The 26,856-nt window shown below is 42.4% G+C and overlaps 1 protein-coding gene across 1 annotated transcript in view; it reads left to right on the top strand.

Annotated features, from left to right (window-relative positions):
• LOC124798914 (trissin receptor) overlaps positions 1 to 13,677 on the top strand; it is a 120,957-nt gene extending 107,280 nt beyond the window's left edge. Inside the window, exons 5-6 of the mRNA XM_047262445.1 lie at positions 13,060 to 13,499; positions 13,560 to 13,677. Coding sequence (XP_047118401.1) covers positions 13,060 to 13,499; positions 13,560 to 13,677 — 558 coding nt within the window. The remainder of the gene's footprint in view (positions 1 to 13,059; positions 13,500 to 13,559) is intronic.
• The last annotated feature ends 13,179 nt before the right edge of the window (positions 13,678 to 26,856 follow it).

Here is a 26,856-nt window from a genome sequence, read left to right as displayed (position 1 = left end):
AGAAGTTAGAACTACTTAAACCTAACTAACCTAAGGACATCACACCCATCCATGCCCTAGGCATGATTCGAACCTGTGACCGTAGCTGTCGCGCGGTTCCGGACTGAGGCGCCTAGAACCACTCGGCCACCGCGGCCGGCTGTCACGAATTGTTCACAGTAACACACTCTCTGTGTTAGTTTCCTATTAATTACGAATCCTACTCCCGTTATGCGATTTTCTGCTGCTGTTGATATTACCCTATATTCATCTGACCAGAAATTCTTGTCTTCCTTCCATTTCACTTCGCTGACTCCTACTATATCTATAATGATATTAATAACGAATCCTACTCCCGTTATGCGATTTTCTGCTGCTGTTGATATTACCCTATATTCATCAGACCAGAAATCCTTGTCTTCCTTCCATTTCACTTCGCTGACTCCTACTATATCTAGATTGAGCCTTTCCATTTTCCTTTTCAGATTTTTTAGCTTCCCTACCATGTTGAAGCTTCTGACATTCCACGATGGGACTCGGCGAACGCTACACTTTCGTTTGTTATTTAATCTTTTTGCCATGGTCGCCTCCCCCTTGGTAGACTCCTCCCGGAGATACGAATAGGGAACTATGCCGGAATCTTTTGCGCATGGAGACATCATGATACGTTTTCAATTACAGGCCACATGTCCTGCGGATACACGTTACTGTGTCTTTAATGCAGTGGTTTCCATAGCCTTCTGCATCCTCATGCCGTTGATTTTTGCTGATTCTTCGGCCTTTAGGCGCAATTTCCCACCCCTAGGATAAGAGAGTGCCCTGAACCTCTATCCGCTCCTCCGCCCTCTTTGACAAGGCCGTTGGCAGAATGTGGGTGACTTCTTACGCCGGAAGTCTTCGGCCAATGCTGATTATTAACCAAAATTTAAGAGGTGACGGGTTTCGGACCCAGGACCGAAGATTTCTTGATTACTAATGAAAGGGAGGGATGGGAGCAAAGTGTCCTAGGGTCGCAACCCGAGAACTCGCCACCATGTCCCGTTCCCATCATCCAGGAACCAAGGAAAGCGTAGGGAACGTGGAGTAGAGGTACAATGAACATTGATTATTTATTTATTTTTCTTTTCGTCCATTTTTTTATTTATTTATTTTTGTCCTTAATACCATCGAGAATATCGGGTAAGCAGCGTCACGCGAGGAGGAGGACGCAGCAAGACGTCAGACCATCAACGTATAGTTTTTCCGAGAAGAAAATTCCGATTACTAGTGAATATATCGGTTCTAAGTGTGGAAGAGGCGGGAATCAACTCTTCTTGGCAGAAAACCCCAGCTGTGGGGTGGGTTAAGGAAGGCACCGCAGAGGAAATTAGAGGAGAATTGTCTGTATTTTGTATTTCGGACAACTGCACAATGGCGTTCAGTAAGGAACAGCAAAAAGTCAAGGATAGTTTTCTCGCCTTCAGCTAACAAGTAGTGTGCTGCGTGTCCACAAATCCACCTCACAAAGTTCGTCTTCACTTGCGGGAAGTACCCCACGTACGGAAAGAGAAGAAGTTGAGCGGGTATCTGATGAGTAGTCGTGTGGGTATTTAGGAACAATATCTGTGGCACCAAGAACCAGTCACCTCTCGCCGATCTGCACACCCGGCGGTGTCTGTCCTTGCCCATAACAACACAGTCGACACACAACAGGGTATCTGCAAGGTGAATCCTTTTTTCTATCCGTTATTAAACCTACTCCTGCATTACCCCTATTTAATTTGGTATTTATAACCCTGTATTCACCTGACCAGAAGTCTTGTTCGTCCTGCCACCGAATTTCGATAATTCGCACTATAACTAACTTTAACCTATCCATTTCCCTTTTTAAATTTTCTAACCTACATGCCCGATTAAGGGAACTGACATTCCACGCTCCGACCCGTAGAACACCAGTTTTCTTTCTTCTGACAACAACGTCCTCCTGAGTAGTCCCCGCCCGGAGATACGAATGGGGGACTATTTTACCTCAGGTATATTTTACCCAAGAGGACGCCATCATCGTTTAATCATACAGTACAGCTGCAAGGCCTCGGGAAAAATTATGGCTGTAGTTTCCCCTTGCTTTCAGCCGTTCGCAGTACCAGCACAGCAAGGCCGTTTTGGTTAGTGTTACAAGGCCAGATCAGTCAATCATCCAGGCTGTTACCCCTGCAACTACTGAAAACGCTGCTGCCCCTCTTCAGGAACTACGCGTTTGTCTAGCCTCTCAACAGCTATCCATCCGTTGTGGTTGCACCTACAGTATAGCTGTCGCTATCGCTGAGGCACGCAAGCCTCCCCACCAACGGTAAGGTCCATGGTTCATGGAGGGACCTAGAACTTAGAACTACTTAAACCATGCCCGAGGCAGAATTCGAACCGGCGACCGTAGCGGTCGCGCGGTTCCAGACTGAAGCGCCTAGAACAGCTCGCCACCACGGCTGGCATTTGAAAGATATTTATTTCACAATTTGACTAAAAGTACAAATAGGACATGCCCTGACGCATCACGGAATCATGCTTTGGTAGAGGTTGGAGGAGTGTGTAGGGTGAGGGGATGGGGGAAGGCAGTTGAGAAAGGCCACAGTTTGAATATGGTAAGAAGGTCCAAATGGCAGCAGGTTGCAGCAATTAAGTAGAGGTAATGCACTTCAGACTGAAGACCACAGCTGCAACAACAGCAACAACATACTCTCTAATGAAGTGTTTTGTTTCCTCAAGTCTTTTGAATGATTTGATGTAACTTGGTCAAGACTTTCTCTCCTGTACCAACCTCTCCATCTGCACTAAACGTTATCAGTTATATGATGCATGTATTTCAATATTTGTGTTCCCTTGCAGCTTTTGCGTCTATAGCTTTCTCGCTCTCGCGTACCATGGATATTTTCGCCTACTGTCTGAACACTTGTTCTGTCACCCTCTTTTAGTTAATATTTTCCAGTGTTACTTTCCTCGTCTTTTCTGCAGGTAAGCTCCTTTTTTATTGTCATCATTATTGTGTAAAATTACACGTCAAACGAATGCACTCACTTCTTTTCCGGTTTTCAGTTGAAAATATAATTGTGTCACAAAAATTTTTCTCATGTGAAAATTCCTGGATAAAAGTTTTAGAATGAGACATTCGATTATTTTGAATATATCAGGCATTTTCTAGGATGGTAAAAGACTGGGGAGTAGCAAGTATCTCGGCTATCGCCAGTTGTTTTGAGCTTTTGTAAAGAGGCGTTAATTTGTGAAGTCGAGGTAGTGCATCAGAAGAGTGGTACAGACCGAAATATGTTTACAAAACTCTTTACAATCTTGGGAACGTTTATGCAGGACGTGCTAACTTTCAATGAAATTCTGAACATTGAAAGGTAGGTGTCGGTGAACTGGTAGCACACGGAACATGTGCAGCGACCATAATTTCGCTGGTGTGCCAGACGATAAGATTTGTTATGCAAATTATCTACGGATTTACCAGGGGCGGTTTCAGGCCCAAGCGACACAAGACGCCGCTTGGTTTGCCAAAGTGAGAGGGGTGCCAGAGGCGGCAACAACACTGAGATTTGCATACAGGACTAACATAATCAGTTGCTGCCGCTTGCTATGCCCCTGGCTCCCAAGTATAGGATTTCTATATTGTGCATATCGCAGTTGGTAGAAAAAATTGACACGGATGAAAATGCACGAAGGAAAAGGGGGTTGGCGCGCCTTAGAATAAGTCACTTGCGTGCAACAATTTTCTCGAATCGGTCCTGGGAATTAACACAACAACTGTAGCAAACAACGAATTATGGCAGTAAGCAACAAACTGCGAAGAAGAGGTAATCCCGTACAACAATGAAGAGTACGGAGCGCAGTTGCCACCAGTTTTGATTTTCAACCAATGCAACAAGGTCTTTGAGATTTTGTGAAAACTCTTCGTAGAAATTTGTTGCTTACTGTATCACTGCTTTCAGAGCACTTCGGGCTTATTTTATGTATCATCAGGAGATGAAATTAAAATTAGGGCCACCGATTCATCCATATTCAGCCACAAGTACAGTACTATTCTGTTTATTCAGTACTAGTCTATTACCACAATTACAATATCTTAGTTCTCATACGAAGATTCTGATACTCTAGAGGCTTCGCTAGTACAAAAAAATCCGGAACTTATGGTAAAGCGAACATCGCCATTTGCGAAGTGCTGCTTAGAAATTTCGCGCCAAACTAAGATAAAAGGACCTCCTACTAATATTTTTATTTCACTCTGTCAGAAATTCACTGCATGTTGAGAAGGCCATTCATCAGACGCATTTCACTCTCACTGACAAAGCAGTATCAGCGATTATACTGTAACTAGTAAAAAGTACATGATATTATTCGTCATTCTGACTATCGCAGCCGGCCGGTGTGGCCGAGCGGCTCTAGGCGCTTCAGTCTGTAACCGCGCGACCGCGTAGGTTCGAATCCTGCCTCGGGCATGGATGTGTGTGATGTCCTTAGGTTAGTTAGGTTTAAGTAGTTCTAAGTTCTAGAGGACTTATGACCTCAGATGGTAAGTCCCATAGTGCTCAGAGCCATTTGAACCATTTTTGACTATCGCAGAGAGAATGACAGTATCGCTTAATGAAGACGATTTCAGGCAATAGAGACATACTGTCAGAGTTTTATGCTCCTTTCTAAATGTACTGATGATAACTGCTTCTCCCTTTGTGTTATCAGAAGCACAAATCGAGTTTTCTCTCCGGGCCCATTTGTTTACGAGTTTTTGAGCCAACTTCGCTTCCTTGACTTGAAACCTTATGTCGTGTCAATGAAAGTGTTCTTAAGAAAAATTGTAAGTTCTAATGATACGAGGGTTGACTGAAAAGTAATGCCTCCACCTTCATAACTATTTAACAGCTGGCAGCACTGGTATGCGGCAGGTACTGGTTTGTTTCGTAGCCTCTTCTATACAGCTCCAGTTGGCAGGAAGCCTTAGCACTGAAAGCTTGAGTTGTTACAGTGTAAAGTACGGAACCTACGCAGACGGTCGGTTAATGCGATTTAAGCAACGTGCAGTCATTGAATTCTGAACAGCAGAAGGTGTCGCCCCAAAGGAGATACATCAGAGAATGAAAGGAATTTATGGTGATTGTGTTGATGTGAGTACTGCGCAACTTCATTCTCGTAACACGAGAGGAGTTCCTGGCAAATTTCAACTCTGTGCGCTTTCATTTCAGGAGTCAACATCGGGGATACCCATCGTGCACAGATCTTCCGATAGCCAAGCAAAGCAAGAATGTGACTCACACGTTCTTGTGAAATGCTGATTGTGCTTGCAATTTCTCTCTGATTCAGGACGATCGTCATATCACTCTATCTGTCAACATTTCGCTTAAGAAACATGGTCGTTGCTGTCACAGGACGTCTTTATTTGTCACGCAGGCCAGATGTTCCCGCCTCAACACCTTTAAACTTACTCGCCCAAAGATTCACAGTACTCACATTAACACAATCGCCATAAACTGCTTTCATTCTCTGATGAATCTCGTTTGGGGTGACGCCTTCTGCTGTCAAGAATTCAATAACTGCACGTTGCTTTAAATCGCAATGACCGACCATCTGCGCGGGGTTCCATACTTTACCCTTTAACAACACAACCCGTTCAATGCCAAGGCTTCCTGCCAACTGGAGCTGCACAAAAGAGGCTACGGAACAAGCCAGTACCTGCAACATACCAATGCTGCCAACTGTTGAAGAGTTACGAACGTGGAGGCATTACTTTTCAGTCAACCCCCGTAACAAGAAGAGAAAGTCACATTTCCTCATAATCTTTACAGGATAACCACGAGTTATGGTGAAAAATAAAAAGAAGTGAATTGCGTCTAGCAAATGAGTTTCTCAGATCGGTGGAAACATAATTAAGGCAGCTTCTGAAGAGGAGGTCCATTTAAATAATTATTCCTGATCTTTACTTATGGTGTTTGAGTTACATTTGATGACCCTTGTCATTATACATAACGACGCCTTAGATCAAAATCATTAGTCTATGCTTCAAAATTTGAGCTGCCAGTAAACGCGGTAGCAGCTGGCGTTGCCGCGTCTTCAAAAGGTGAGCTCCACAACGACCAGCCAGCTTAGCACGTCGCCTGAGCAAACGTATTCCTCCTGTCGCTAGTCTAATGGAGAATTGGCAACATTGTAGCATGTCACGAATTCTCTGCTAATCAACAATACCACAGTGAGATAGGCTCTAGCCGCACTGGCTCAAAACATCAGTGGTAACTCAGCCGTGATGGGAAACGCTGTATTGGCTCTCGGCTCTAACCTCACAAGAGGCCTCAAAATTATGTCTGCTCTTTACCTCTCCTCTTACCGAGCTGTAGGCTTCGAGATCGAAAACCATTAAGGAAAACTTAATTTCGCCATTTTAAGACTCATCGCAGAATAAAAAGTATAGTAGGGATTGCTCCGTAATAGGGTTCCTTGTGAGATGAGCAGAGTGTAGACGAGTGTTCTAATAGAGTAACAACACCAGTTACAGTTTCCTAGGTCACTTTTCGTATGTTGCGACTGCAAGGCGCCGAAGTTGTTGAAACAGATACCAACTGCTGTGGAAGCACAGGTACTGCGTTAGAAACTCAGTAGTCTCGTCATTTTAGTTTGAGTCACTTCGCTATTGGTGAAAAATTCCGATTTCTATCACTTGATTGTGCTTAGTTGACAATTCTATTAGGTGCTTGGTTCGAATCACCGTCAGAGCAGTGTGGCCTCTTGAAATAACCATTTAGTGTTGTCAAACGACTGTATCGAAATTAGGTCGTTCAGATACTTTTGAACGCGATAGTACCTTTCATCTACTTGTCCATCCAACCGTCATCGTTTTTTATATAGAATCTCGATTCTGAAGTAGTTTGAATTATTTGCGGTCCCCTATAGCGCACACTTAAAAGTTTAATAAGGCTATATCGAAGTAAAGCGCTATTCAGGTATGGTTGCTGAAGCACGTTTTAGTGGATGGGCACCTTGTGTGCCTAGGAAAGAAAAGTAGGCAGAACCCAGTGTATAAAAATAAAATATTTTACAAGCGCTAAAGGTTGCTCAAACATTGCTCGTATTAGAAATGTAATCTTGTGACCTGAATCCAAGATATAAAATAATTAAATACCTCAAAATCCGGTGTGGTATAGACAACCAGACACTTTTCAAATTAGCATGTACGAATACATTAGGAAGTAGACAGGATGTATGGCACCCTGAAAAGAATGAGCAAACAATTCATGAAGCAGAATATTCTTAAAGACAAATTCAAGAAGTAAGAAAACCGGAAAAAGAGCAGAAGAAGAGAAAGTTATTTCAAATTAGAATTAATGTACACATACTCGTATGTTTATGAGAAACAGTCAATGATAACTAAATTTGAATGCGTGGAGGCGTAGCCTTATTGCCTCTTGCAGACTGGTAACATTTAACTATCCTTTACAATATGTTATAAAACCCTATATCAGACGAATTTCTAATAAGCAGTCAATAACGGAAATAAAAAGCTGTCTGTATTTTATATCTTTTAACTGTGTGTGTTTCATAGTCAGCACACAAAGAATCTGCAAGTTTACATTAGTGTCGGAATTGGTATCCTGACCAGTATGATAACATAGCATCAACTGGAATATGGACCTAGTGATTCGAAAATGGACCTAGTGATATTCATTTCCCTCCAAGTTTAAATTTGTATCCGGATAAACCAACCTCTTAATTTTCATGGCTACTTCAAAGGCCTCATTGCGTTGCTGGCAAACATTCCTCGTCGTACGTATTCACCAATTACAAATATAAATGATATTCAAGGATGAATTCAAAATCGGGAATGCGTCTCTAACAGGGGCGTATATCATGATAATGCCATGAAATCCTACCTAATACATTATATCTGCAGCCTTTGGTTTCCGTTGTTATTCCAACGATTTCGAAAATGATGCCCTAACACCCTGCCGCCCGTTGAAGAACTGACTGAGAAGAAACCCACATGCCATCAGTTAGCTGGCATCAAGTCCTTAAAGTCTTGAAGACCTTAACGTCTGTACACGCGTAAGGTCACCAAATGTTTGTCATAGAGCCAGTGATTTAGGTCCAAGTATCTTTGCTTTTCATTTTTTAATATTATGACAGAAACTTCGACGGTGTATCACGTTTACAGTGTATCTCATGTTATGGTAGCAGGGTGCCGACTTAAATATCGCGCAATTTTTCTCGCCCCCGACGTCCGCTAGTCTCAGTGACGTCGTTTCCGAGTTAATTAACACTGTAGTTAGCCAATCAGGCCGTTGTGTGCGCAGATTGAAGAGGCGTGACAGGCAATGAGTCCCACGTCCAAATATTGTATCGCTCTTTCGTTAGATTTTATGAAACCAAACGAAGAACACGCCTCTTCAGTATGGGCACGCAAGGGTGTGACTGCTTAACTTCAATGACAATTATCTCGGAAACGGCGCAAGGCATCGAAACTTTTTTTTTACAATTGTTTCTCATCACAACGTACCGTGAAACAAGCTTGCCAGGTTTTCAGACTGTTTCTGACCACCCTGTATGCCTACATTGGAGTCACGCTACGTCGCATGTACACTGCAGCAAAGTACTCACACGGAAACTTTTTGATCGCTTCTTAGCGTCGTTTCACAGTTGTCCGGCTGTCGGGGGGTACATCGTGTGAGAACATCCTACGACACCATAATTGCTGGTGCAGGCTAAACGGCACCCAGCAGCCACGCCACCGCTGTGGTAGGCCGGCAGTACCCACTGCCATAGCCGGGTGCCGTCGGGGGCAAACCAATGCGACCAACGAAACAGGTGCTACTTGACATTGGTGGCGTTCACGTCTGGCTGTATTTGACGTCTTCTGTTGCAGTTGGCAATGCATTTGTGTTCTGTGATGTGAAACGATACTAGTTGTTACCTGTTTTTACCGTGATAGACGTTGGAACGTTTTAGAAACCAACATTACTTAAAACGAAAGGAAGCAAAACAGACCCAGTTCAACTTGAACTAACTGCTGCCTTGAAACAAAAGTCAGACCGCCATACGTCTTTTTTCAGTCGGATAGGTCCACCCTTAGATTGATTCAACGACGATGAAGTAGTGAAATTCGAGCTGAGAATGTTACAAATATTTTCTGAAATAAAAAAACGCAGAAAAGGCAGTAAATACAACTGTTTAATTTTATCCATATTTTCCAGCTTCAGACGTGACTGTACTCAATACACTCGAAGTATGAATTGAAAAACGCCTTCAGTCACAATTTTTGTGTTTTATTCACATGCATTTCGGACTCCGTGGGTCCATCTTCAGGTGTAATTCGCCTTAATACATGATTTATTTGTTCTCCTGAATGAGATGAAATGCATATTTCCGTTACGAAAAGGTTTGATGTTAGGTTACGAACTTCGTAGCTTAGACGCGGAAAATATATGTGAAATAGTGGGAAAGATGAATAGTGTAAACTTACCAAATAATTCAAGAAAAGAGTTTTTAACGTTTTAGTAACAGCATAAGTTTTTTCATCCATCCTTTTCAAGCATAACATTTCATTCAAGAGGCACATTCGCAAGCCCATGTTTGTAAACACTTCACAGATGATTTTGTACATTGTGTGGTCAAAGATGAATTTTTCGTAGTGCTAAAGATATAATTATTAAACAATTGACATATGCAGGAAACAATTGACATATGCAGGAAATAACTTTAGAACAGATCTTTAAAATTGCTGAAATAACTATGGCTTGCGAAATCTGTTTGTTCATTTAAAGCCGATTCTGTTTTTTTTTATTTATTTTGTGAAGGTATATCTCCAGTTGTTCTAACAGATATAGGGTCTTACCATTGGCTTCATTATGTAATACTACCAAATTGTTTTCTAGATTGTTGATGACATGTTTCGTTTCTAACATATGTTGTGCAACGACTGATTTTTCAGAGTGGTTGAGCCTGAAAGCATTTAAATGTTCTTGAAATCGGGTTTTTATGTTTCTGCCTGTTTTCCCTACATAGTAGGAAGGACAACTGGGACATGATACTTTGTACACTCCACTGTTGTTGTATGTTTGTGTGTTTGATTTTATGTTATGGATGAGTAAGTTTCCTAATTTACTATTAGTTGATAATGAAACGGTTATATTCTTTTTTTTTTTTTTGTAGGTTAGCTATTTTTTGTGATACGGGGCCCAGGTATGGGATACTGGTGTAATCTTCTTTTCTTTCATAGTGTTGCCATTATTTGTCTTGCTTTTGTGTATTTCTCCGTCTAAATTGTCAATTGTTCTTGCTCTGTAGCCATTGCTTATGGCAGTGCTCTTTATTGTATCTATCTCATTCTTGAGGGTGTTTCCTTCTAGATCAAGAGAGTTTACTTTGTGCAGCATGGACCTAAATGCAGCATGTTTCTGTGTGGAGGGATGTCATGATGAGTTGTCCGGTGTTAGCCGGCCGGTGAGGCCGAGCGGTTTTAGGCGCTTCAGTCTGGATCGCGCGACCGCTACGGTCGCAGGTTCGAATCCTGCCTCGTGCATGGATGTGTTAGTTAGGTTTAAGTAGTTCTAAGTTCTAGGTGACTAATGACCTCAGATGTTAAGTCCCATAGTTCAAATGGTTCAAATGGCTCTGAGCACTATGGGACTTCTGAGGTCATCAGTCCCCTAGAACTTAGAACTACTTAAACCTAACTAACCTAAGGACATCACACACATTCATGCCCGAGGCAGGATTCGAACCTGCGACCGTAGCGGTCACGCGGTTCCAGACTGAAGCGCCTAGAACCGCACAGCCACAACGGCCGGCTAAATCCCATAGTACTCAGAGCCATTTGAACCACTTGTCCGGTGTTATGTCGGTGTATGTGTGTTGTCTGCTTACACTAGTACATCCCATGAACGACTGTCACCATAGGGTGGCCACCTCCATACGCTACAGTTCTATTACCAAGACTGCACACGGACATTTTGCACATCGCTCGCTGTCTCAGGACACTCCGAAACCAAGACTTCTGTATGTAGCAGTTTCATATTTTAATAGATATGTAATTGGTTATTAAAGTCTTCCAAACACATAATATTATATAATATAGTTCACTGAAGCCCTCTGAAACATGAACAGAAAGTACAGTAAAATTTTAAAATTCCTTTTTCCCTGACTGTGACTACCAAAATGTGCATGGGTTAGTTACATTCTGTAAAGGATGCGCTGCAGTTTTGAATTGAATCCTGTATTCGTACTTGCTCGTCGTCAAAAGCGTGCGTACTTATCCTACAGCAGCTGAAAACTTTATTACCGTCGTTTTTCAGATTCTCAGAACCTTTAAAAAATGCCTCAACACCGTATCTTCTCAGGTTGGTTGGGTGAAGCCTTACATTCTATTTCTTCTTTCCTTCAGGCGACTATAAAACAACATAATCGCAAATAATATATTGCAAGACTTACTTAGCTCGTAGTCAAACTTACGCCTTACGTACTGCTGTCGCTACAGCCCGTCAGCTACACTACTGGCCATTAAAATTGCTACACCACGAAGATGACGTGCTACAAACGACAGGAAGAAGATGCTGTGATACGCAAATGATTAGCTTTTCAGAGCATTCACACAAGGTTGGCGCCGGTGGCAACACCTACAACGTGCTGGCATGAGGAAAGTTTCCAACCGATTTCTCATACACAAACAGCAGTTGACCTAAGTTGCCTGGTGAAACATTGTTTTGATGCCTCGTGTAAGGAGGAGAAATGCGTACCATCACGTTTCCGACTTTGATAGAGGTCGGATTGTAGCCTATCGCGATTGCGGTTTATCGTATCGCAACATTGCTGCTCGCATTGGTCGAGATCCAATGACTGTTAGCAAAATATGGAATCGGTAGGTTCAGGAGGGTAATACGGAACGCCGTGCTGGATCCCAATGGCCTCGTATCACTAGTAGTCGAGATGACAGGCATCTTATCCGCATGGGTGTAACGGATCGCCCAGCAACGTATCGATCCCTGAGGTGGGGACGTTTGCAAGACAACAACAATCTGCACGAACAGTTCGACGACGTTTGTAGCAGCATGGACTATCAGCTCGGAGACCACGGCTGCAGTTACCCTAGGCGCTGCATCACAGACAGGAGCGCCTGAGATGGTGTAATCAACGATGAATCTGAGTGCACGAATGGCAAAACATCATTTTTTCGGATGAATCCAGGCTCTGTTTACAGCATCATGATGGTCGCATCCGTGTTTGGCGACATCGCGGTGAACGGACATGCAAGCGTGTATTCGTCATCGCCATACTGGCGTATCACCCGGCATGATGGTATGGAGTGCCATTGGTTACACGTCTCGGTCACCTCTTGTTCGCATTGACGGCACTTTGAACAGTGGACGTTACATTTCAGATGTGTTACGATCCGTGGCTCTGCCCCTCATTCAATCCCTGCGAAACCTTACATTTCATCAGGATAATGCACGACCGCATGTTGCAGGTCCTGTACGGGCCTTTCTGAATACAGAAAATGTTCGACTGCTGCCCTGGCCAGCTCATTCTCCAGATCTCTCACCAACTGAAAACGTCCGGTCAATGGTGGCCGAGCAACTGGCTCGTCCCAATACGCCAGTCACTACCCTGATGAACTGTGGTATCGTGTTGAAGCTGCATGTGCAGCTGTACCTGTACACGCCATCCAAGCTCTATTTGACTCAATGCCCAGGCGTATCAAGGCCGTTATTTCGGCCGGAGGTGGTTGTTCTGGGTACTGATTTCTCAGGATCTATGCATCCAAATTGCGTGAAAATGTAATCACATGTCAGTTCTAGTATAATATATTTGTCGAATGAATACCCGTCTATCATCTGCTTTTCTTCTTGGTGTAGCAATTTTAATGGCCAGTAGTAGTTTCGGCACACGCTACCGCTCCGTTTGCACGCCAGCCATGTTGACACAATAAGTACCCACCCGACAGCCGTGCACCCGGCCCTATTTACAAGGCAGCCAGACAAGCTAATCGGCCGGTAGCGTAGGTTCGAAACTTGCTTTCGCTACCTAGTCTAGTCGTGTGAACTTGCCCTAATTGAACGCCACAATGTGATGCAGGTGGGAGGCAGCGGCTCCTTCAAAGTGCGTTTCTCCGCGGGGCGGTCGGTGCGGTTGTCGACGCGCGGCAAGAGGACTTTGCTGGCTGTGGCGCCGGCGGCGGACACGCCGTCCGCGTCCCCGGATCTGCAGAGCGGCCACGGCCACGGCCACGCACACAGTCATCAGGAGCAGCGGCGCGCCTCCGCGCAGAACGTGCTGCGCGCGCGGCGCGGCGTCGTCCGCATGCTGATCGCCGTCGTGGTGACGTTCGCCGCGTGCAACCTGCCGCTGCACGCGCGCAAGATGTGGCAGCTGTCGCCCAGCTACCCGTTCGACACGCCGTTCGCCGCCGTCTTCTCGCTGCTCACCTTCCTGGCGACGTACCTGAACGCGGCGCTCGACCCGCTGCTGTACGCCTTCATGTCGCGCAACTTCCGGCGCGGCGCGCGCGAGCTGCTGTGCGCGCACCTGCCGGGCGTCGACCGCAGCAGCGCCGGCGGCGGCGGCGTGGGCGGCAGGGGCGGCAGTGGCGGGTCGCAGGCTCGCCGCCGCCGCCATCGCCCCCGCTCCTGCTCGCCGCTGCAGAGGCGCAGCTCGTCGCGGTCCGTGTCGCGGGCCGCCAGCGGGCACAGCTGACAGCCGGCGCCCAGCCCGCGGCTCGACCACGTGTGAGCCACCGAGGCTGGCAAAGCGTCGCCCGTCTGCTGTCACTCCGGCCACTGTGCGAACTCGAGACACTTTGCACACGCTCGAGATGCGACATTGTTGTGGAACGTACTGCTGTATCCACACCAGCCACACTGACAGAGCAACATTACGTGTCTAAGACATATGAGAGCTGCGATAGCTGAGTAGCTGAAATTGACTGTCGCTAACCAACCCTATAACACTTTCTAAGCGGATGATGGCCAGAAAAAAGGTTTACTTCTGCGTCTTTTTTCTGTCATGGATAAATACGGGGTGCTCAAAAAGTCAGTATAAATTTGAAAACTGAATAAATCACGGAATAATGTAGATAGAGAGGTACAAATTGACACACGTGCTTGGAATGACATGGGGTTTTATTAGAACAAAAGAAATATAAAAGTTTAAAAAATGTCCGACAGATGGCGCTTCATCTGATCAAAATAGCAATAATTAGCATAACAAAGTAAGACAAAGCAAAGATGATGTTATTTACAGGAAATGCTCAATATGTCCACCATCATTCCTCAACAATAGCTGTAGTCGAGGAATAATGTTGTGAACAGCACTCTAAAGCCTTTCCGGAGTTATGGTGTGGCATTGGCGTCGGATGTTGTCTTTCAGCAACCCTAGAGATGTCGGTCGATCACGATGCACTTACGACTTCAGGTAACCCCAAAGCCAATAATCCCACGGACTCAAGTCTGGGAACCTGGGAGGCCAAGCATGACGAAAGTGGCGGCTGAGCACACGATCAGCACCAAACGATTCGCGCAAGAGATCTTTCACGCGTCTAGCAATATGGCGTGGTTCTAATAAAACCCCATGTCATTCCAAGGGTGTGTATCAACTTTTACCTCTCTATCTACATTATTCCATGGTTTATTAAATTTTCAAATTTGTACTGACTTTTTGATCACCGGGTATGTAAATTTAATCCAGTGTTACTAGGAATTTTCTGTCCCCGCTGAGGCATTCAACTTATCTCTCATCCCAGATGTACTTGACGGAAGGGTTTTCACCACGTCGTTCGCCAGTTTTACGGCACTAGTATTGTCGTTTGGCATCTTGGTTGTTGAACGTAATCTGTAACAAGTAGTTGGCGACTGCACAAAAGGAAAGGACTGACGCAGTGGATTTATAACACAGTTTCATTATTCCTCAATCAATGTGACTGCACACAATGGAAAATACAAGATCCAATGATGAGAATATTTTGAAAGAGCTAGACTGCCATTCACCGTATAGTGAAGATATCAAGTGGCAGAAGGCACAACAAAAAAGACTGTTAACCAAGTGAATTTTCGGCTAAAGGCCTTTATTTAATGTAGACAATACATATACATTCATGAAGCACAACTCACACACACATGGCCACTGTCTCAGGAACGTGATGCTTTTTATCGGAATCTTCTGGCTAGTGCGCTTTACAACTCTTGAAGTATACTAGTAACGACACGTAGTCTCATCCACAACTGAATTTCCGAGGCTGTAATGTCCTCTTGTCACAATGGTATTTGCCTCCTGCGTTCCCAATAATTTGTTGAATGTATTCCAGTCTCTTCCATGAGTACAGTTTTTACCCTCTAAAACCCTGGAAGTCATTATCCGATATCTTAACCCAAGTCGCATCATCCAATCTCTTCCTATTGTCATTATTTGCCAATTGTTCCTTTATTCGCCGATTCTGTTGAGAATCTCCTCATTCTCTATCTTATCAGACCACTTAATTTTCAACATCCTTCTGTAGCTCCACATCTCAACGCTTCGTTTCTCTTCCTTTTTGTTTCTCTGTACTCTGCAATACCGTTTACACGTCAGGAACAAAGCGTCATTATTTTTCCTGTTATAGGAAATCAATAGCCAACAGGAGGTTATAATGAACAAATTCTATATCATTATGGGATAATATCCGTCACCGTAACAAAGGCCACAATAAGCACTAAGTGTTAAGTAGATTTCCAAATTTATTTGTCTTGTAGCTAAAGTTATTACAGCCACAGTGATGTTATCATAGACACCGTTATTGCTCTATGTAGACATCAATCAGTTCATGATTTCAGCCCCCAGAAAATAATTCACTAAACAACAACTATCTGTACCAGACGTTGGTGGTCACAGTTGTTGCTCAGGTGTTATAGGTAACTGGGATACATACTGACTACCCATGTTGCGAACAACTTTCTGCATGTAAAATTCATGGTTACAAGTGTTGCTCAAGCTTTACTTGTATGACGAATATTACTGGTAAAAGGGATACGATTAATCACTCTGCAGTGAAAGACCGAAGACGGTGAAACCATGAGTCGAGAAAGAAGCTACTCACATTTAAATACCACAATTATTTATTACTTCTGTTTTTATCATTGCTTCAGTACGCAAGACTGTTTACAGAGCTCAGAAAGTATTCTTAGAAAGTAGTGCATTAATATTTGTCACTTTCAAGATATTAAGCGCACATCGAAATTTCAGTAGGTATGCATATAATTTATACACAGTGCCCAACCCCTCGACGGTTGCGCAGTTTCAAACAAAATCTAGAAAACTCAAAGCTCACCGGTAAGGACTCACCAGACGAAATACAAGTGGCAACAGATCCTTCAGAGCGCAGCGTTGCCACCGGTGAAGTGGCCTTCCACTTTTCGTTTACTGAGTGCATAAATACCGTCTATAGGTAGTGCAGTAGTTGCTCTAATCTTACGTTACAGACCTCATCTTATTAGAGGTAACCACAGATGACATTGACGAGTTTGTATTTCTCTTCCAGCGGTTTAGCATCTCAAGTACTTTATGCGAATTTTCCTCCATTAGAAATAAAGTAGATAAATCTCTAGCTAGCGGTCGTAATCAAGTATAGAAACTTAAAAGATCACACGTCAATCTCACAATCATGTTTGCAGGATTATGCCGCTTCTCTATTGACAAATTTCGTGATACCTCCAGATTATGACTGAATAGTCGATATCTTACGCTAGTTATAGAGGCAGTACTTTCGAAAAATTCCCGAAGAGCTCGACCATAGTGTGCTTCATCACCAGAGTATGGACATCTAGTATGTACCGCAGCCTCACGAAGCATCCATTTTCACTAAACGTAATATGTATATGACCACAGCTAATAGATAATGTATCTATGATCAGAACTAGTAATTGTGAGTTGCTTGCTGCGCCACTCAAATGAGCTGTTTGACAAGAAACTCTCTAACAGAAACAAAACAGCAGGTCAATGATGATGGAACTGCAAAAGCCTACTTCCCAGTATGAAAACCTTGTCTTTAAAACAATTTTCTAAGCTTTTCAGTGGCATAAATGCTTCATCGTAGCTTAATAATCTTAGGCACTCATTCTAATTTGATGAACTACATTCTACTCACTGCCTCTGCACATGACGGCAAAAATCTAGAATTGTGCGTTCACTGATACATGCTCCATCAATCCTTAGATACAGCGACCAGGGAAAGATGTGAAGTAGGTCATATTCTCCAGTTAGCCTACTTATAAAAAATAAAATTGCACTTAAAATCTGTATATTCTGTAATAATGGAACATTTTTTAATGCTTTAAATAATTGCGGAGATTGTGCAGAACGTTACTGTAGTGAGGCATATGTAATAAATTAGCCACTAGGCTTAGGATGAAACCAGGGGAAGCAGCAAATATCACCAGTCTATAAGAGATGTTGTTCCTTCGAACAATAACGGATTCGTCCATGATATTATTCTCCGACTGTTGGACAAATGCGTGAGTTGGATGCCACAGCCTACAAAGGTATTCTTATTATACACGTAACGACAGGAACAGATATGAAAAAATACTTGTGCAGCGCAGGGAAAATATTTGCTATTGATGTTATGAAACGTTTTTTATCAGTCATAAATCAAGAGTACTTTAATCTGCAAAAATCACTTTTCACAATTGTATAATACTTTCCATAGCAAAAAAAAAATAAATAAATAAATATCGCGAAGGATCCATTTAACACTGTCCGATTACACTCTACGACATATTAATTTTTCTCGCCGAATATGCTCAGTTCGTGAAACCACGAGGCATTTGGGAACAACGAATATAGGTTGTTGGAACTTCTCTAAAAAGTAATCATTATTTTTGTATGAAGCTACGCCATTTATTCTTGCTCCAGAAGCTTTCCATTACGAAATGGCACAGTGGAATCTTATGAATAATCTGCGACCTTGAATCATACAAAGAAAACTTCTTGCAGTAGACATCTTGCTATAAACTGTTGTAATGGTTTTGATGTATTGAATTAAATGTAAACTGTTTAATGTGTTTGTTTCTAAGCGCCAGGAAAGATACACATGTGTGTTTGTTTGTCTCTGAGCCGTCAGGAAAGATACATATCTTGAAGGCAATACTATGGTTACTAATAAATCTGTCTGCAATTGAAACCTTTAATTGGACTTGTACATATGTGTAAAGTTTCACTATACACGATTACTTCATTTTTAGTTGTCTTACACCGCCTCGCTCAAGTGTGATATTAAAGTAATGAAATTAAACTGTTAATGTATTATGTACATAAATAAATGGATGTCTATGGCTGTGATTCTTCACTAATTGTTTTATTTACTACACAAATGTCCAAGCACCTGATGTCCCCTTAGAGAACTTCCAACAGATGCTACCATTTCAGTAAACTCTATAATGTTAATAGTTATACTTTTATAACACTCATTTGCACACATCGTGAGACCTAATGGACAATACAATGGAGCAGCAATTGAGACGTTCTGTTTGTATTAAGAGCACATATAAAATCACCATCTTTCAATCATTTCTTTAGTTTTCTGTTGTTACCCAAAACCAGCTCAGATGTCAGTAACATTATAGAAATAAAAGAAGTTGCTTCGTGAAGTAATTTTATTCCAATATTTTAGAAACTTTCTGTGACTTAAGGGGTTAGATTACACTGTCTCAAAATTTTAATTATAATTTTTAAATAAATATGTTATTTTGAGGAATGAAAATTGCCATGTTTGTAGGTATTGTATGATATTTGATTAACTGTTTTAAGAAATCCGTTTGTTGGTTTGCACACGCCCTATGGGTGATATGTATGTTACTCCAACACATTCATGGCCGTGCGGTTAACGGCGCTGCAGTCTGGAACCGCAAGACCGCTACGGTCGCAGGTTCGAATCCTGCCTCGGGCATGGATGTTTGTGATGTCCTTAGGTTAGTTAGGTTTAACTAGTTCTAAGTTCTAGGGGACTAATGACCTCAGCAGTTGAGTCCCATAGTACTCAGAGCCATTTGAGCCAACACATTCAGAGGACATATTACTGCATAAGTGTATACGGCTTGGGAATAAAGCCTATCAACTTCTCATACGAATCTTAGAATTTAAAATTCTTTATTCACTTTGTGTGTGTTGAACCAGGAACTACAAGGAATGTTCCGCTGTATTTGCCCACACTACAGCCCTTTATTGTGTTTTGATACTTGCGTTCTTCTTCCCATTGCGTCTTGTTCTCCTGTATGAAGCAGTCCTCACGTGTGGCTACAGTAGTTATAAATTTTTAATTGTGTCTTTTTCACAGTAGTTCCCCTAAGTCAATGATTATTTAATTATATTTAATGTTAGCTTGGCCCCCAATCAACATAAATTTTACCACCTTCCTGAGATTTGGTGGCTTTCATAATTTCCATATCAGTGTAGTAGTATTCTTAAGAAGAGCTGGTGGTATCTTCGAACAGACATCCATAGTTTGCGAGGATCAGTGCAAACATATGTATAGCCGCAGCTTCAGTAGAAGAAATAAATATCTCACTTGGAAGCAAAATCGATCTTTGTAACCGAACTTGGAGCTTATACACGCAAACTATTTTGCCTTTAGCTACGGTTTTGGACAAGTCCGTGTAAACCTCGAAATACTCTCATAACTTAGCAGTAAAGAATTTCTTTTCTAAATGCTGTGTTCTTTCTAAATGCTGTGTTCTGCCGCAGGTATTGTTGGAAAGTAAAATCTTTAATTACTGAATCTAATTCAACTGCTAGACTCCCGTAAATACCTGAGTGAACCGGTTCTCAGGTAATGTTTAGTAGATGTCTGTGTTGTTCAAATCCACCTTATATTCTGCAGCGAAATCGAAGCAGAAACGAATATGATATTACATGCGAATGCAGTAAAATGAAAAACTGAAATGACATATGATCTATATGATCTTACTTAAAAACTGAACAGCCGCTCTTCGGGCCCCTATTGTGGAACGCAGTGTGAACGGAAATGACAATGCTCCACTCTGGGTGGCGAAAGAGTGAAGTTTTTATGTACGAATATTATGTATAAATCATCTGTTCAAAATTCTCAAGGCCAGTTTGATGAGGCACGGACAGTGGTCATGTAGGCATGATGCAATCTACAATATTTGCAGGTGTAGAGGCCTGGCATGACGTCGGCGTAACACGTCGACCTCCAGGTGAACCGTCCGCAGTTCGCGCTCGCATTCTTGCTTCCCCAGCGCTGGGTTCCGGGCTCGATTCCCGGCGGGGTCAAGGATTATCACCTGCCTCGACATGACTGGGTGTTTGTGTTGTCCTTATCATTTCATCATCATTCATGGCAGTGGCGAGATTGGACTGAGCGAAGGTTGGGAATTTGTACGGGCGCTGATAACAGTGCAGTTGAGCGCCCCACAAACCAATCATCATCATCATCCAGGTGAATCAGCGTGTTGTCTGATGGCTATCGGTTGACAGATGGTGGAATTTAATTCTACATATCCAGCTTTGAAACGACACTCAGAAAAGCATAACCCCTGCGTAATCACTCTCTAGCAATCAGTGCCGCTTTATTGTATTCTAATGGCCATGGCCACACTCCGGCCCCAGTTCGCAAGTAGCGCCTCTGTTCTGCAGTAATTATACAGCAGAGGCAATGTCTGAGTTATAACGGGAAGCGGAGGTCAGATGATGGTACACGCCATGCTGTATAAAGATTGAAACATCGGACCACAAGAATGACCGTCCTATACAGAACGAAAATGGAGGATGTCACAATGTGACAGTAAATCCTGAGGAGAAGGCACGTATCAGAATCATAGTCTGAAAATTGATTAGAAAACAGGCTGACACGCAAAGACGGAACATTAACAGGCTGACATGCAAAGACGGAACATTCTATGTTAAGCATCATGCAAATAGCTTAAGCTCTCTTGAAAATATCCTGAGGGACTCTCCAGTGGGACCCTCAGTATCACCAAAGAATGTTCTTCTTTCTCCCCTCCTCTTCTTCAGCGCACTGAATTTCCCTTCGTATCATCTTTCCATTGGTGAGCTCAGTTTTAATGTCACCCAATGAATTTTCGGTAGTTGGTGAATACCTCTGTCAGTCTAGGTTACAGGGTGACAACCTCTCCGATCTTGCTTGAAAAGTCCTTATGGGGCACCTAGCTAGTGTCACGAGAAACCAGGACGCGTTCTCACTTCACCTCCCATTGCGGCTCTTGGCACTGTTCATCACCAGTTCGGTAGCAGTTTACATATTGAAGTTTCTTGAGAAAGCCGCTGAGAATGCCTCCAGGTGTTTCTCTGTATTCCTAAGTCACCAAGAAGGCTGCAGCTGACCGCAGTCCCATTCGACTTTAGCATGAAGGTCTTTAAATATCCTCGTTCTAGTGACCCACGTCCTCGGAACATGGGGGCATCAGTAAGCTGTCAGTCAGCCTTTAAACGGGACGCATCTCTCAGAGCGAAGCATCTCACTTGCAGACCGTATGTGTCCGTCTACGTTACTTAAGGTAAAGTTCCATGAGAACAAGGTGTAGTGTAATTAGAACCCTCTTGTCCACAGCACTGAGCTGAAAAGAAATAGAAGTTCTGGAAATATAATTTTTGATGTCTTACCTCGTCAGTTCATTGTTTGCTATCGTCTTTCAAACATTAATTTTCCCACCCTGATAGTAGAGCGCATTAACTTCTGGTTTTCGAGATTTCGGCAGCTGCATAGGCCTCCAGATAGAATCCGCCCGGTGGATGAACGACGAGCCTGGATATGGTGTTTGGGTGGTTTCCCACATCCTGCTTGGTGAATACCTGGCTGGTCCCCAAGTCTCTCATCACTTCTGTACGATACATACTATTCGCAAACATTTAGAAAACGTTCGCACAATTTCATATATAGCACTACACGGAGACAGGGTACACATATTTCCTGCCAGGGAGGGGGAGGGGGGGGGGCGATAAAGGAGTTGGCATCAGGAAGGGTATCCGGACATCCCTTCAGTTAACCATGACAACTGCGACAACCACCTTGCCAAACCTAATTGGATGCGGGGAAAGTGAAAAGAAGAAGAAGAGTGGGAGAAATTTAAATGATTGATTCTAACTGCAATAAATATTACTTGTAATCCGATATCAGAACATTACTATATTGTTTAAAATGTTTAACTTGCAGATATAAAATGACTAAGACTTCTCACTAAAATAATAAAAGGAAATTAGGGAATATTTTGAAAAGAGTCTCTTCTTTTTCTTTGCAGATTACTGAATAAGCCTGCTCCAAGTTGTCTTCCCATCTCCTCTCAATCCTTTGTCATCTTTTCTGCCTTGGGGGGGGGGGGGGGGGGGGGAATTATTGCTTTTAACTATAGTGCGGCTAGTTATAGATGGATAGACGATACAATTCCCAAAATCAGAAACGTTCTGTCTTTGTTGTTCTGTACTATCTCTCCTGTATTTTCTGCAGCTAGTCTTCTGAAATTCAGAAATGTTTAGAGCGATTTTATCCAAAAGAAATTAGTAGTGGGACGTTTCACACTGCTAAGACTGTCATTCCGTTCAATACAGAACGGAATCCAACCACTTCACAGTCGAGTATACTATGAGTAGACAGAACTTGTTACAAATCTTACACAATTACCTTAGGTAACTGAATATACAATTACTTATACAATAAACCTGCACACACAAATCCTTAAATAACTTTTAAAATTAATATTGCACGACATAAAACTCCTGTGAATTCGACATTTCTAGAAGACAGCACGCCACAAGACATATCCCTTCAGTTCTACATTGACCAAGTCCAACGTAATAATTTTTAATGTATTTCCACTGAGAGCCATAAAAAGTACAGTCCAGAGATGCAAATTAACTGGAATACTATAAACCAAAAACGTTTCAGAGTGTGGGCGATACAATGAAACAATTCGTAGTGTGGAGTCGTGAACATACGCTCCTAAAACGTAATTCCAGCACTATATGCGAGGAAAATTTCCAAGTTTGACCATCGCACATTTACATATAAACTGCATAGAACATCTAACATTCTACGGTGAAAGTCTCTCATAACACAGTGATCACCTATTTTGCTACTATCTGCAGCATGCAAGAAACCCCCATCCGTAGCTAACCTCCAGAAATGTCACAGTTTAGCCAGTGAGTCCGTAGATTGTAGTATAAGGGGCGTACAGTATAAATGGTTCAGCTTTCCTACCCAAGTTTTGCGATAGTTAAACCAGTCCGTCTTTGAACTAATTCAGTGAGCAGAAGCGTAGGAATTCTTCATACCTTTTATCTGGAGATACTCTCGTAGTTTTACGTCCCTTGCAGAGTCGTAGCACTGCTGTCGGATTCTGAACGAGCAATACTACTGTCTATGCTCTGCGTAATGAAACGGGAGGACGTTATTTTGTGCAAATTATTTTTACACGGGGTGCCACTTTGGTGCATTTATTTAAGAAACACCGTTAAGTGAAGTTGTTCACACCGATTATAAGCTAACTATTAACAGTATGAGAGCATGGTCTACTACTACATGACTAGATCGAAAGGTGTCATATCAGCGACTGTCGAGCATGTCTATGAGTTGAGCGTACAATCGGTATAATTCGTATAAGATTATATAACTACGGTTATGCCAAAGTTTTTCATTTATTTATTAATAGGGATAGAACGTCAAACGGGCTGACTTGGAGCTGGAGAGGTACCGCAGGACATTTTAATTTCCACTGTCTATACTTTTACAAATAAATTCATAAAACTTTGACAGCATGACCAGGATTCACACTCATAGCTGTGGAAGATCAAAAACATAACAAAATAATTTTTTACGTGCGAAGTTTCATCATTTTTCACTTACTATTGGCTGCATTTGTTGCTATGCTACACTTTCCTTCAGAAGTAAGAGAGATTCTTCGATTAATTTTGCACAGCATACAAACCATACTTACAGGTGTATGAAACTCAACAATTTATTTAATTTGTGAACAATGAATGAGCTCTTACATTTTTAACTTCATGTTTAGAAAATCCTCAAATCTTATGGTGAATTATCTCAATTTTTACCACAGTTTTTAATAGATCTGAAAAATTCCACAGTTTCATACACCTGTAAGTATGCTGAAAATATGCTGAAAAAACTGAATTGGTAGACGCTTGAAGATAGACGCCAACTATCCCTAGGAGACCTGTTAAAAAAGTGTCTAGTATCAACTTTAAGCGATGAATCTAGGAGTAATCGCCTACATATCGCTCTCGCAGGGATCGCGACGAAAACATTACACTTAATACATTGTGCACAGAAGTGTTCAAGCGATAGCTCTTCGCTCATTCTGAACGAGAGGGGAAAGGGCGAAGTAGAAGGTACAGAGAGGGTACAGTACGACGTACGGTCTGCCATGCACTGCCCCGTGGTTTGCAGAGTATAAATGTCTCACAGATGCTGATCAATAAAACAGCCAACCAGCTGCAAAAAATGGTTGTATTCAGTTAACCTTAACCATGGTTTCAACGGATTAAAACCCGTCTTCTTCAAAAGGACAAGAAACACGCTTCACATTAGCAAACAGTCAGTTAGTAAAGCGATGCAACATCTCCACATGAAAAGTGTCGGCAACGATCTGTATATCCATTTGTAAACGTTAAGAATTCTAAAATCAGTTACATAAAATGCTAGACCTTGTTAAGATCTACATACGGACTCAACTACAACAGGCTGACTGTCTTATTCACCTGCTGTTCTGTAACAGTTGCTGAAGTGCAATGTAGATATTGATGTATATTTGTTCTACAATTACACGTATTACTCCACTCCATGATTCACGCTCTGAACAATTTGGAAGAAACAACGGCCAGTACATCATTCTTCTTTGATCTCGTAGCTCCGTAGTCATTGAGAATTAACAAAACTTCTATTATTAACACACGAACTGCACTGAAAAGCCAAAGAAACTAGTACACCTGCCTAATATCGTGATGGCCCCCGCGAGCACGCAGAAGTGCCGCAACAGGACGCGGAATGGACTCCAATAATGTCTGAAGTAGAGGCAATTGACACCATGAATCTCGCAGGGCTGTCCATAAATCTGTAAGAATGCGAAGGGGTGGAGGTCTTTTCTGAACGTTGCAAGGTATCCGAGATATCCTCAATAATGTTCATGTCTGGGAGTCTGGTGGCCAGCGGAGGTGTTTAAACTCCGGAGAGTGTTACTGGAGTCACACTGTAGCAATTCTGGACGTATGTGGTGTCGCATTGTCCTGATGCAATTGCCCACGTCCGTCGTAATGCACAATGGACATGAATGGATGCATTTCTTGATGCAATAATTTACCAACAGCCGTATGTATCGTAGAAATTTATTTTCTGAACTTCTTATGTGCTACCAGTTTCGGCATTACATTGATGCCATCTTCAGGCCCCACACGTCATGGTCGTAGAAGGAAGGAGCCATATAACTGTATCCGTGAATCAAATCGTTATGCAACAGTCTTGGTGTGCAGGCGACACAGACTGGGCCAACCTTGCCCAGTCTGGAAGGGAGAGCAGATATTGAGCTACTTCTAGTAGTTAGTTGACAGTATTTTTCTCATGAGAAACGACAGCAAACCAAGACTGGCAAAAATAGTTTAAGGCTCTATGTAAATATCATAAAAAGTTGATTCACAGACAGAGAAAGTATGTAAGGACATACCACAACTAAACAGACATGAAAATGTAACACTCGTCTGTTATTGAAACGCTGTAGTAGGGGAGACTGTCGGAGATACTGGGCTTGGTATTAGGAGCTAGAGAAGCAAAAGACTAAGCTTCACCTTGTAATAGCGAATACAGTGTTCAAAAATCACAAGAGGAGGAAGGAATACTTGGAAACAGCTCAGATACACGAAAATATTCCAGCTGGAAACAATCCTGTTGGAAGAAGATCCACAACTGAGCATTATAGCTCCACCCCCCCCCCCCCCCAACCCCAGACCCCCCCCCCCCCCACACACACACAAAGCAAAAAAATAAATAAATGGATAAATAATAATAATGAATGCTAAAACCTACTGTCACACACATACACACTCTCTCTCTCTCTCTCTCTCTCTCTCTCTCTCTCTCTCTCTCTCCCTTTTCGCACACACACACATACACACAAAATCCTAAAAGCTCCTGTCACACTCATAGACACACACACTCTCTCTCCCTTTTCACACACACACACACACACACACACACACACAAAATCGTAGACGCCTCTGAAAGATTCAGAACAACCGCCGGGAACACCTTCAACTGTTCCACTGTAAGCCATCTTGTTTTTACACCTTCAACTATTCCACTGCCTGCCATGTTTTGTTTTTACAGCTGGTAAACAGTGACAGTGCCAGTGGCAACTCAATATATAGTGTTTGAGAGTGATGAAGATGAAGAAAAAAGGAAATGTAAGTTGAAACATTACATAAACAGACACACACACACACACACACACACATAGAACAAAATAATTTCAGGCATAGAAATAACAATTTTTCAAATCGTAATTTTTGGCTTAAACAATTTATCTAATATAAGGTATAAGTGGTTGCAGATGACAAACTGTGGAGCAATATAGTCACTGTAGAAACCCAACACATCAGAAAAACCACATCATGCGGTAAAAAGGTATGAATTCATAATTTATGTGTTTTTCAAATATCTGTATTTACGATTTAAAAACTAATAGTTTCATTTATACAAACAGTATAGAACAATGTTTATCTTTAACAGGTGAAAAATTAAAGCAAACACGGAAAAAAAGAGCTTCAACCCTAAGATGATCATCTTTCTTCGATTTACTCGTAATCCGTATTTTATAAACATGAGACTGTTCATTCGATTCTGCTTATCATGTAATTCTTCTTTAC

This window comes from Schistocerca piceifrons, chromosome 5, assembly GCF_021461385.2.
Source record: "Schistocerca piceifrons isolate TAMUIC-IGC-003096 chromosome 5, iqSchPice1.1, whole genome shotgun sequence".
Taxonomy (NCBI): Eukaryota; Metazoa; Arthropoda; class Insecta; order Orthoptera; family Acrididae; genus Schistocerca; species Schistocerca piceifrons.
The sequence above is the reverse complement of the archived record's forward strand: the minus strand, read 5'-3'. Positions and strand labels throughout refer to the sequence as shown.